The 13,641-nt window shown below is 42.8% G+C and overlaps 1 protein-coding gene across 2 annotated transcripts in view; it reads left to right on the forward strand.

Annotated features, from left to right (window-relative positions):
* The window catches only part of pi4kab (phosphatidylinositol 4-kinase, catalytic, alpha b), a 173,243-nt gene that overhangs the window by 101,764 nt on the left and 57,838 nt on the right, over window positions 1-13,641 (forward strand). For both annotated transcript variants that reach the window (XM_086012001.1, XM_086012002.1), the window contains 7 exons: window positions 5,305-5,397; window positions 6,884-7,040; window positions 8,531-8,658; window positions 10,472-10,630; window positions 10,925-11,076; window positions 12,083-12,190; window positions 12,284-12,411. In XM_086012001.1, the coding sequence (XP_085868127.1) occupies window positions 5,305-5,397; window positions 6,884-7,040; window positions 8,531-8,658; window positions 10,472-10,630; window positions 10,925-11,076; window positions 12,083-12,190; window positions 12,284-12,411 (925 nt within the window). The remainder of the gene's footprint in view (window positions 1-5,304; window positions 5,398-6,883; window positions 7,041-8,530; window positions 8,659-10,471; window positions 10,631-10,924; window positions 11,077-12,082; window positions 12,191-12,283; window positions 12,412-13,641) is intronic.

Genomic DNA, 13,641 nt, shown 5'->3' on the forward strand with positions numbered 1-13,641 from the left:
AAAGAAAGACTTACACTTCTATAGCGCCTTTCGTGACCACCGGACGTCCCAAAGTGCTTTACAGCCAATTAAGTACTTTTTGAAGTATAGTCACCGTTGTAATGTAGGAAACGTGGCAGCCAATTTGCGCACAGCAAGCTCCCACAAACAGCAATGTGATAACAACCAGATAATCTGTTTGTGATGTTGATTGAGGGATAAATATTGGCCAGGACACCAGGTTTAACTCCCCTGCTGCTCTTCAAATAGTGGCCATGGGATCTTTTACGTCCACCTGAGAGAGCAGACGGGGCCTCGATTTAACTTCGAATCCGAAAGACGGCACCTCCGACAGTGCAGCACTCCCTCTGATCTGCACTGGAGTGTCAGCCTAGATTTTTGTGCTCAAGTATCTGGAGTGGGAGCTGAACCCACAACCTTCTGACTCAGGAGGTGAGGTTGCTACCCACTGAGACAAGGCTACACAGTCAGACTTGGCCCTGAAGCCCTCCACTGTCGAGTAGCCTGCTGGCATGCCCTGTTTAGGCCCACGTTTGAGGTGTGGTCTCTTGACTGAGGGATACTGGAGGAACCATACCTCAACAAGAGTTAGCACCTTCATTAGATGGTGGGTGGGGGGGGGGGGTGCAGGGAAGAGAAAAAAATGTATTACAGGCCACTTTAGTTTGCTTTACAACATTCTTCTTTACTAGCTTAAATACAAAAGGAAAGACTTGCTTAGTGAGGCCTTATTAAACTATCAGTACAGAAAAAATTAGGTAGAGAATGAATTGGCACGCACTGAATCACACGGCAGAAAAGTATTCATGGCTGTGCTGACTGATTTTCAGCGGATTATGGAGCACAACAGGTGAATAACTGATATAATGCAATGCTGCTTAAAGGTGGTTGCTGTTTCATTCTTAATGTCTTTCTGTAAATGGTGTGTGTTATAAATTGCTTCTTGTGTTTTTTCAAAGTACTTGGAAGTATAACAGGTGGTGGTATAGAATGTGGTTTGAAATATTGTATTCTGTATAGATAGCTTTGAATGTGCTATTCTGTTGTCAACATTGCCTTCTGATGACCAGCATTATTAAACTGTTGGAGACCTGTCTGTAAAGGTGGGGCATGCAACCCTTCTTCGACAGCACCTAGAAGGACAAGGGCAGCAGGCTCATGGGAACACCACCACCTCCAAGTTCCCCTCCAAGTCACACATCATCCTGACTTGGAACTATATCGACGTTCCTTCATTGTCGCCGGGTCAAAATCCTGGAACTTCCTCCCTAACAGAACTGTGGGAGTACCTTCACCGCACGGACTGCAGCGGTTCAAGAAGGCGGCTCACCACCACCTTCTCGAGGGCAATTAGGGATGGGCAATAAATGCCGGCCTTGCCAGCAACGCCCAGATCCCAGGAACAAATTTTTTTTAATGCAATATAACACAATCTGGTCTTGGGTTTGAGGTAATCATCCACCTGCATTTATATTTTACATTATTTGCTTCTGTTAATTGTAAGGAAATATGCAAGATATCAATACTGCAGGTGATTATGAAGTATCAATATTATAGGTGTTTGACAAATATCAATGCTAAGCCATATTTATAAAACGTCAAAACGATTTATAAAATCAATACTGTAACAACTTATTAAATATCAATACAGTAAACGCTTATAAAATGTTGATTGGAGTTTTATAAAATGTCGCTATTGCAAATGTTTTATAAAATATCAGTACTGTAGATTCATAAGATATTGATACTGTAAGCCATTTACAAAATATTAATACTGTAGGAAATTTATAAAATAGTGATACTGCAAGTGTTTTACATACTTTGTAGGTGATGTATAAAATATTAATCGAAAGAACTTGTATTTCTAAAGCACCTTTCGTGCCTGGGTGTGCCCCCAAGCCATGCAATTGATCTAGAGCTGGAAATCCCTGTGAGCCTGGGGCTGGACAGGTGCATTGCACATCGAGTGCTTTCTTCCCTCTGGTGTGTGGGAACAGGAGGGATGGGGTGTTGGGGGAAAAAAATCCACACTCTAGTGTAAATGCACCTCCAAGCTTGCACATCATGAAGAGGTACTCGGTTAGGCTACAGGTACTTTTAGCAGAGGAGTGCAGAAAGTTGGAATGGGTAGGGGGATTGCAGAATACTCGAAGCATGAATTGTGCGGAGCAGGTCTTTACTGTCCCCAGAGTTGTATTAGATGGTTTTGAGATTAAGGTGACCATTTGTCCCCATTTTCCAGGGACAGTCCCCGGGTGAGGTACTGTGTCCCCGGGCAAACAATTTCCCCAGTTCACAAAACCCGTCCCCGAATAGACTAGAGCCATATTCATTGGAATATATGTATATCATACCGTTCAATGTAATCACAGCTTCAGGTCAGTGGACTGAACAGTGTTGGTGTATTTTTCATAAACGGTGTCTGAATGCATTTCTTTCGCGTGATGTCACATCCGCGGTAATTATATGCACATTTGTTTTGCATTTGTAGTGTATATATAGGCTGCTAAAAAAAATTGCCTCGCTATGCTGCACAACCTACCTTTTCCGTCCTGGCTCCTTTGCTGTGCTCCCGCCCTGTGCGTCCCTGGATTTGGTTTCGAAAATATGGTCACCCTATTTTAGATCTTCCCATAGCTTAAAACTTTGTGTATTTTTATTAACGGATGGGCTTGAAGCTATTTACTGGGTTTATTGCCATAATCAACTGGTTGGACCAGTTATAAACGCAACACCCAAAGTTCTGTAACTGGACTTTGTATAATCCTGTGGAATAGTTTGTGCACCCTTTAGATAAATATTGATTATTATTTTAAATGAGTTGACCTATTAATAGTCCATTTTATTTTGTAGCTCTTAGTGTGCCAACTATGGGCTATTTTACACTCTGGTACCTGGTTAGCTGTGGATTAGATTGAAACAGTTAAACCAGAATAGCTTATAGCCCTTATAGTCGATCAAAACTAGAATCCGTCATCCCCTTTGGTTGGATTTGATCCTTGGGTCCCTCAGTATTGCTCTGATGTACCACTCGTTCCCGAAGTGTAACTGGCAGCTTATTATGTTGGGCACCCGGCATGGACCTGTTGGGCTGAATGGCCTGTTTCTGTGCTGTAAATACTTTGCTCATTGCTGTTCCAGATAAAAAGGTATATAAACCCGTGGAAGATATAGTTATTTGGCTATAATCGCAAAATATTCAAACTTAGCGAATGTTGATTAAGGCTGTACGGTATGAGCTGTTGACTCCCAGTCAGAATCCAAGGTTTACCTGTTGCTTCAACTTGCTTGGCTTAATTGAGTGATTTCGATCCTCTAGTAGCGGCGTCGCAGGTTTTTCATGCTGAGAGCTTTGATCGTTGTATTCAAAGACAGTTAACATCTGGCTCAGCCCCCACCCCTATAAGTTGTGGTTCCTGTTACCTGATTAAAGAATATTTCACTTGTGATTAATAGCAGATATGGAAGCTGCAATCGCCAGAACTGTGATTTTTAAATATCGGAATCATATTGGGGCAGTAATTCCTCCCCAAACGCGTGAGTACGGAAAGGGTACTCACGCGCCTGGACGGAGGAAATGCCGGTTTTCAGTATGCACAGCGCATGCGCTGAAAACCGGCATTTCCTCTCCTCTAACCCAAGAGTTGAAGAGGCTAGCGCATGCGCTGTAGGGGGCAGCGCGTGCGTCTTGGATTTCCTCTGTTTTGGGGGATTTGCGCATGTGTAAAGGCCTCCGGTCTTTACGCTTGTAAAAAGCACACGTAACTATTTACTTTTACAGGTAAGTGGTGTTTTAGTGTAATTTAGAATGTTTTTTCCCACAGGTTTATTATTTTAAAGAATCTACAATAAGGTAAGTTTAGTTTTAGACCCTTTTTATTAAAAATTTATTTTTGTCAACAAAAAAAAATTGTTTAAATTATTTTTTTTAACTTATTTATACTTAATTTAATGATTGGGATGTAGTTTAAATAGTGTTTTGGGCCCCCGTAGTTTTCATGAGTTTGACAGTTCTTACTCTCAAACTCATGAATGAACCTTCCCCTCCCCTGATTGGTTGTACAGTGCTCACCTGATCCCAGCCGACACACTGCACTAACTACGCCGCTGGATCAGGTAAGCACTGCGCGCCGACATCTGAACCGGGCCTGTGACAGGAAATGCAAGCAGGCCCGGGCTTCAGGGTGAGTGCAGATCGGGGGCTTGCACGCGCGGCAAGCCCCCGACACCAAGTTCTGGGCCATTATATCTTGTGTAATTGTCACAGGTGACTGAAATGTCAAGAAACTGATATTTTCTCTCAACAAATTTCCCTGCCACTGATGATTGATGCATTTTAAAGCACAGACTGCCCTGAACTGGTTGGATGAGGATGTGGTGGTGAGAGAATGACTGTAATTATTTAATATTGTCAAGAAATGGTATCAGGTATTTCCTAAGTACCGATAAGAACATAAGAAATAAGAGCAGGAGTAGGCCATTCAGCCCCTCGAGCCTGCTCCGCCATTCAATAAGATCATGGCTGATCTTCTACCTCAACTCCACTTTCCTGCACTATCCCCATATCCCTTGATTCCCTTAATAATCAAAAATCTATCGATCTCTGTCTTGAATATACTCAACGACAGCCTCCACAGCCCTCTGGGGTAGAGAATTCCAAAGATTCACCACCCTCTGAGTGAAGAAATTTCTCCTCCTCTCAGTCCTAGATGGCCGACCCCTTATTCTGAGACTGTGACCCCGTGTTCTAGACTCCCCAGCCAGAGGAAACATCCTCCCTGCATCTACCCTGTCAAGCCCTGAAAGAATTGTGTATGTTTCAATGAGACCACCTCTCATTCTTCTAAACTCTAGAGAATATAGGCCTAGTCTACTCAATCTCTCCTCATAGGACAATCCCCCCATCCCAGGAACCAGTTTGGTGAACCTTCGTTGCACTCCCTCCATGGCAAGTACAATATATCCTTCCTTAGGTAAGGAGACCAGAACTGTACACAATACTCCAGGTGTGGTCTCACCAGGGCAGTATATAATTGCAGTAAGACATCTTTACTCCTGATGTTGTATGAGAGTTGGATATTTTGATGAAACCTATTGGAATTTGTAGATTAATAGCAGATACGTTATCTACAGTCTCCAAAATGGATTAAATGTCAGAATTATGTTTGTCTTGTACTATTGTCACAGGAGCCTAAAACTTAAATAAACTGTTATTTTCTGTCTCTAAATATTTACATTTCCCATCTTCTGATTGAAACATTTTACACCAAGAATGCTTTACATGTTCCGTGCATTAATCTGCAGGCTACTCAGCTAACTGAAAGGCCTGCTTGCGTCAAGAAGGACTACTCCAACTTTATGGCTTCCCTCAATCTACGCAATCGTTCTGCAGGAGAGGTAAATGCTGCTTTGTAAGGTATTCCTTTGCCTTCTCTTTTTTTGTTGTTTGTTCTGAGACTCCAGAATCCGGAGCTGAGGTGCACAAGCTGCTTCCTCACTGTCAACGCTGCACTGAAACCACTCATTCAGAGCTGTGTGAAAGGAGCCCTGGCAAGAAAGAAAGAAAAATCCAATACGAAAGCAAAATACTGCGGACGCTGGAAATCTGAAATAAAAACGGAAAAGGCTGGAAATGCTCCGCAGGTCAGGCAGCCTCTGTGGAGAAAGAGAAACAGAGTTAACGTTTTGGGTCCATGACCTTTCATCAGCTCTGACGAAAGGTCATTGATCTGAAACGTTAACTCTGTTTCTCTTTCTCCACAGACGCTGCCTGACCTGCTGAGTATTTCCAGCATTTTCTGTTTTTATTAAAGAAAAAAATCGGTTGCATTTATTTATAGTGTCTTATCGTGGTTTCAAGATGGCCCAAAGTGCTTTACATCCAGTGAACTACTTTGTAAAGTGCAGTCACTGTTGTCACGTAGGCAAACAGGGCAGCTAATTGGCTAGGACGCAGATCATGTGTTATAAAAGGTGGGTAAAATGCCAGGTAATATAAGCTTGGGCAGTGTGGTCTCCTGGACTAATTTTCGACTGCCATGGTGGTCTCTGAGGAATTTTCCAGATTTACCCCCCTCATTAGCATTGGGTATTTAATCTCTGCTTTTTTGCTTCCTCCAGGAGTGGGGGGTGGGGGGGCGTCTATTCATGATGCTTCCTGCATCACGATTGTGTGGGGCAGAATTGATGGACCAGATGGTCTTTTCTTGCTTGTCTTTTTTTGTATGCTCGTATTTGTGTCCAGGAAATGAGATAAATGTTAAGTTAATCTGTATTGGTGGTGTTGGTTGAGTAATGAATATTGGCCAAGATACCAGTAGAATTGTCTGCTCTGCTTTGAACACTGCCATGGGATCTTTTACATCCATCCAAGCAAGCAGATGGGATCTCGGCTCGACGGAAAGACTGCATCAGCACTGCACTGTGTCAGTCTATAGGTTATGTGCTGGAGTGGGTCTTGAATCCCACAGCCGTCTAGACTGAGCCAAATTGACAGGCACATTGTTCTTGAAAACGTGCGGGAGGACAGGAACAGGCATGGCTGTTGAACAGGTCCCCGGTCGAATATCCTGCCGATGCTTGGTTTACACAAAGAATAATGGCACTCGGTGAGGCACTGGAGGGTTAACATTCCCACAGAACTATATCCTGTTAAAAGTCAGCACCTTCAGGAGAAAAGGCGAAAAAAAATTAGTTTAGAAAAAGAAAGATAAGGTGAAGCAAAAATATTGTCCTTCAGTGCATTACTTTGCTAGAATTAGACTTCAGTGGTACGGAATTATTCTATAAAACCCCAGCAATGATTCTGTTGCCTGTCATATGGAACCTACATCTGCTGCCTGTTCAGTATTTTGGGGTATTTCAGTGCTTTTTCTCTCTGCAGATCGCCGGCATGATTCAATTCTCTGAAGCAACTGGTCGGCAGTCTGACCTGAACAAAGTCATGATTAAACAGCTTAACGATGCACTGGAATCGGTTGGGAGTGAGGCTTACACACAGTCCATGTTCAACCTTACAGCTTTGCTCATCAGCAGCAAAGGTGAGGGGCATAGCTGTTACAATCTCTAACTGAAATAATTGTTATCTGGCAAAAAGGTATGGTCTGTGTTACACAAGATGCAATGCAGAAGAACTATGTAATGTCTAATTTACACTTTTAATACGTGATATAGGATGCGACTTATGCATTGATGAGACACAGGCACTATACTTTACAGTAACTTTGTAATTGAATTGCAATGAAGTCAAAAGAGTGAATTTATTGAAGGTTTAGAAGCACTAAACCAGAGTGTTAATGTTTTGAACCGCCGCGGCAGAGATCAACTCATTAACCTTCTGCTTAAATCGAGCTTACTCCTTGGAGTGTCCTGTAGCACCTGAAGGGAAAACCGACAGCATAAAGCTTCACTATAGCACTTTATAGTTAAATGCACTCATCTCTCCACCTCGGCTGTTGTGTAACAGGGTACAGAAAGACTCCGCAGTTCTCCACCAGTAATTTACTGACACTTGGGAAAATGGGGGGTGAAATAGAAAAAATATATAGTTAACTTGCAGAGGCTAAATCAAAAAAACAAGCTTTAAAATCTGGTATTTTTATTCATGCACAAGAGGAATTGGGGAAATTTGCATTTTTCCACGGTGAATATGTTCCAACAAATAGGAGTACTAGCTCTTCCCCCCCGTGTAAATCAGCAAGGCATTCCAAGCTAACTACTGTCATTAGCGTATCGGTACAATAGATGTGATTGCACTAGAGAGGGTGCAGAGCAGATTTACGAGGATGTTGCCACAACTGGAGAACTTTAGCTATGAGGAAAGATTGGATAGGCTGGGGTTGTTTTCTTTGGAACAGAGAAGGTTGAGGTGTATAAAATTATGAGGGGCTTAGATAGAGTGGATCGGAAGGACCTATTTCCCCTAGCAGAGAGGTCAATAACCAGAGGGCACAGATTTAAAGTAATTGGTAGAAGGATTAGAGGGGAGTTGAGGAGAATTTCTTTCACCCAGAGGGTGGTGGGGGTCTGGAACTCACTGCCTGAAAGGGTGGTAGAGGCAGAAACCCTCATCGCATTTAAAAAGTACTTGGATCTGCACTTGAAGTGCCATAACCTACAGGGCTATGGACCAAGAGCTGGAAAGTGGGATTAGGCTGGATAGCTCTTTTTCGGCCGGCACAGACACGATGGGCTGAATGGCCTCCTGTGCTGAAAATGTCTAATTTCTGTGAGGCTGCAGTAGTGATATACTGCAGCCTCCGAGGTTCAATTTGAGTTGATGCTGACACTTAACATTACTTGTCGTTACTTGTGTGGCTGTTTTATTTACAAAGGAAGTCTGGATGAAGATTTTTGATCAATAATTGCACCAGCACGTGGCAAATCAGTTATAAAACTCCATTAATTGTCACGAACGCTTCTCATCATTTAACTCTCTTGTAGTCCATTTCAAATTGAAATGAATAATTAGATTGCTCATTCATGGAAAGAGTTCTATTTTTGTTGTTGTTTCCTTTCTGTCTGGCTACAGTTTGTGATCCTCAACTCCTTCACCATCTGTGCTGGGCCCCTCTGCGCATGTTTACAGCGCTGGGCATAGAAACTGCTGTCGCTTGTTGGGAGTGGCTGCTGGCTGCAAAGAATGGCATAGAGGTGCCAGTAAGTATTGTGCCTTCAGTTAACGTCCTTTTTAAAACTAAGTTGCAGCAATTAAGCCTTTATTGAGTTAATGCCACTCACCACCTTCGAGTAGTGAGCATGCATCTCTGTCTTCTTGCAAGATCTTTTTTTTTATTGCAAAAAGAAGAAACTTCTTGCTGGATTAATAGCTACACATTTATTGGGCATAATTTATTTTTGAGACTCTGCAGATCCCGAGATGACCTGAAAGTGTACAGATCAGAAAATAATCTATAGATGTTCGCCTGCTGTGCACTGACGATGTAGCTAATTCACAAGGCAGGGAGGAAGATTTATTGAACTGCCTTTGATTGGTCTTTTATCATAGTATTTCTTTCTTGACCTCTCAAACACCTCGGATTAGATTAACTTTTAAAATCCATTTATCCTTTTATCTATATGTATGTATATATGTGTGCGTATACATACATAGAATTTTTTTAACAATGTCAGTAATAAGAATTACAAAGCCATTTTATTTCCTACAAAAGTTTAATTTGAAATGCTGGTTTTAAAAAAATAATGTATTTTTTTGTTTGACAGTTAGAATAAAAGTTTGTTGCAGGAATATTTGAAATTAATATAACTTTCATAATTTATTTTATAAATGTTATTAGCTCTCCGGTGACATGCTAAATAAAGACAGCCGTTTAGTCGTTGGACCAGAAGGTTCCAACTTTGACAGTAGTTGGGGGTGTTGTAGTTGGCCTTGGTGGCCCAGGGCTAGTGAGGGAAAAAGCTGATCATCCAGGAGTTACATAAGACGTAGGAGCAGGTGTGGGCCATTCGGCCCCTCGAGCCTGCTCCGCCATTCAATAAGATCATGGCTGATCTGATCTTGGCCTTAACTCCACTTCCCTGCACGCTCCCTATAACCCTTGACTCCCTTACCTTTCAAAAATCTGTCTATCTCCACCTTAAATATATTCAATGACCCAGCCTCCACAGCTCTCTGGGGAAGAGAATTCCAAAGGTTCACGACCCTCTGAGAGAAGAAATTCCTCCTCATTTCCGATTTAACAGGGTGCCTGCCCCCTTATTCTGAAATTATGCCCCTTAGTTATATAGATTCCCCCCACGAGGTGAAGAATCCTCTCTGCATCTACCCTGTCAAGCCCCTTCAGAACCTTATATGTTTCAATATGCTCCCCTCTCATTTTTCTAAACTCCAACTCCAACAAGGCCCAACCTGCTCAACCTTTCTTCATAAGACAACCCCTTCATCTCCAGAATCAACCTCTGTTCCTGCTCCTGATTCCTCCAGACATTGCGTGACGGCCAGGATCAGCATCAGCTATGATGTCCTCTATGGCCGTACCAGCAACAGTCGGCAACCTTGGGGAGGAGGGGAGAAAAGGTGGTAGTTTTTTTTTTCTTGTTACCGTCCATCTCCCTCTACAGTGCTTTGTAAGCATCTATTTCAGGGGTCAGTGTGCAGCAGTTATGCTGGGATGGTCACCGCAGCATCCCCTTCATTGTGACTGCTCCACAGAGCTCGTACCACTCTTTGATGGCCTCATGCGTTTAGTTACAAATAACTTGTCCTCAGAACCCTGCCTATGTGGCCGCGCAGCGCTCCAGGGAACCCGTGCAGCCGGCTTGTCAATGCAAAAGCTGTGCGGCGCCAAAAAAACATTAGAGGGAACATTGTTGCTTGCCCTAAATTACCTTGGAGCTCAGTGAAAAGATTGTCCTGATCTTAAATGCAATGGCCTTTTGATGCATTGTGCTTGTGGTCCATTTATTGATGGCAAGAAGGAGCATTTTCTATTTTGCTTGTTCTGGTTTGCAGTTTATGCGGGAAATGGTTGGAGCCTGGCAGATGACCATGCAACAGAAGTTTGGCCTTTTCTCAGAAGAGAAAAAAGAAGCTGATCCTTTGGCAGCTTCTGAAGAGAGCCAGCCCAAGCCCTGTGCCCCGGAAGTTACACCACACCACATCTGGATAGAGGCAAGTGCAAGGCATCCCCCGACTCTTGATGAATGCAAGATGGGACTTGTAAATCATTTTGGGTAGCGAGCTGTCCTTGGGTACTACAGCACTTTCTAATTCTTTAGTACTTTGTACTACAGTATTTGGATTCAAGATTGTCAAGATTTACTTAAAACAGTTCCAGAATAATGTTTGGGAAAACCATTGCAAAGAAATGTGTATAATGCATTGTATCCAGTTAACTGATCTGGCTTTTATCTTATGATTACCGCAAGTCCATTTATTATATTTTTTTCTCCTTCTTTGCTTTAGTTCCTGCTGCAAAGGTTCGAGATTGCCAAGTACTGCAGTGCAGACCAGGTGGAAATCTTTGGCAGTCTTCTGCAACGCTCTCTCTCATTAAACGTTGGAGCCTCAAAGGGGAGTTTGAACAGACACGTGGCTGCCATTGGGCCAAGATTCAAGTACGTGGAGTGCGACGACTGTGGAGATTGCATTAACGTACAAAACAAATCATAATGCTTCTACTTCAAATTTGCTCTCGAGTGAGAGGAAAGAGCTTTTTATTGAAATGTACAGTCATTTTTCTCCCATTAGTCTTCCCATGAACCAACCCTGGATGAAAAAGCTGAAGCTCTATTCCCAGGATTCTGCTAAATGGCGGATGATTACAGCGTTGGGTGACTCACCCTGCAAAATGTTTTATTTCCCCCTTTCCTTCAGTCCTTGTGGAGGAGGTGCCAGCCTTTGCTTGCTATCTTCTAGAACAGCATGGCTGAAATTGGTAACTTGGCATATGGAGAGCCGTGGGACTGAGCCCGCACCCGAGGACTCTGGTGCCATGTATTGATACTGCTGCATAGCCTTAATGTGTCGGAAATATTTTTGGATTAAAGTTGTCTGGTAAAGGGTTAAAGACATAAGAAACAGGAGCAGGAGTAAGCCATACGGCCCCTCGAGCAGGGTAAGAAGATGAAGACAACTTGCATTTATATAGCGCCTTTCACGACCACCGGACGTCTCAAAGCGCTTTACAGCCAATTAAGTACTTTTGTAATGTGGGAAACGCGGTAACCAATTTGCACTCGGCAAACTCCCACAAACAGCAATGTGATAATGACCAGATAATCTGTTTTTGTTATCTTGGTTGAGGGATAAATATTGGCCAGGACACCGGGGATAACTCCCCTGCTCTTCTTCGAAATAGTGCCATGGGATCTTTTACATCCACCCAAGAGCGCAAACGGGGCCTCGGTTTAACGTCTCATCTGAAAGACAGCACCTCCGACAATGCAGCACTCCCTTAGTACTGCACTCAAGTGTCAGCCTAGCTTTATGTGCTCAAGCCCCTGGAGTGGGACTTGAACCCACGACCTCCTGACTCAGAGGTGAGTGTGCTGCCCACTGAGCCACGGCTGACACTCACTAGGCTACTCGCATATCTAATTACTTTTCCCTTTGTCGCCCTAGGTTATTGACACTCGGTCTTGCATTATTGCACGCTGATGTCATTTCCAATGTCACAATTCGGAATGTGTTGAGAGAGAAGGTCTATTCCACTGCCTTTGACTATTTTAGGTAAATATTATCATTGTTACAGTGCAAAATCATATTTATTTTCTGTGTAGTGGCATAGAGGTATCTCCATTTAATTTTTTCTAATTATTTTAGCGTTGCACCTAAATATCCAACGCAAGAGGAGAAGAGACTGCGGGAAGATATCAGTATTATGATCAAGTTTTGGACAGCCATGTTCTCTGATAAGAAGTACCTCAATGCAAACCAACTTGTTCCTCCTGGTAAGGTTGTTCGCCTTCCCATTTAAAATCTAGTTTAAATCAGTGGAAGGAGGACTGAGCCCCGTGCCGTTTGTCGAATGTGCAAAGTGGAGGCCGGAAGGACCACATCTGGCATAAGTAGATAAATATGCAGAGGACGTTTGAAGTGGGTGAGGGAATGGAGGGTTGAGAATGTGGCTAATTGGCAGGCTATAGGACAAGGGGAAATTAGCAACACAGATGAGAGACTGGAGAAAAGTTCAGAGGTTTCAGGGCAGTGGCCAGGGTATTTAAATGTACATTTATATACAAAATGTATTTGTTTCCTAATGCCGAGAATTTGGAGAAATTTCATTAAGGTGCTGTTGAAGTTTTATCTTGAGATTAACTGAAATAGTACTGATTGAGATATATTTAAAGTTCAAATGTGTGTCTGGCTTCTTTCTATATTGGGTGAATTGATTAAATTCTGTATAACCTTTCCTTTCTGCTTCTCTAAACTAAAGACTACATTGGTGTTTTAACCAAATGTTTAAGGAACTTCCTCTCACCGGCAGTGACTTTAAATGGGTACAAAATTGCACAATGGGTGCATTACATTTGCTGATTGACGTCTTGAATCTGGCACTGAATTATTGCAATGCAAAAAAAAAACGGCTTAACGCTTAGTCTAATTACAGGACCCAAGAAAACGCGGAATGAAATAGGGGTATCGGGCGCATCGAGCCCATTCCATCTACAGATCATGTACATTCCGGTCCATCAAAGAATCCACCCAGCTGAGAAAATATTTACAAATTTCTCCCAAAATTTAAGCTGCAGAACTCCATTTTATATTGTTCATCCTTGACCAGTTGCCTTTCTTGGCATATTGCCATGGTGCCAGCAGCCAGATATTGTTTTGCACACAATATCTGATCGTCTCTATCTGTACTCACTTTATAACCCTTAATCCTGTTCTTGGCCCTTAGCTGCCTAGGCCCCAGGGTCTGGAATACCCTCTCTAAACCCCACCAGTTCTCTCTCTCTCTCCCTCTCCTCCTTTTAAGACCCCCCCCTTAAAACCCACCTCTTCTACCAAGCTTTTGTCACCTCTCCAAATACATCCTTCTTTGGCGCGACATCCATTTTTTCCCTTGCATCTCCATAAAGCGCCGTGGGATATTTTTTCTGCATTAAAAGCACTGTATCAATCAGATATTCAACTAGCCCCTTCATCAAGATGTTAATAAATACAACATGTCCCATCCG

This window comes from Somniosus microcephalus, chromosome 19 (assembly GCF_052327205.1).
Source record: "Somniosus microcephalus isolate GS21.2 chromosome 19, FLI_Smic_1.0, whole genome shotgun sequence".
In the NCBI taxonomy this organism is placed as follows: domain Eukaryota; kingdom Metazoa; phylum Chordata; class Chondrichthyes; order Squaliformes; family Somniosidae; genus Somniosus; species Somniosus microcephalus.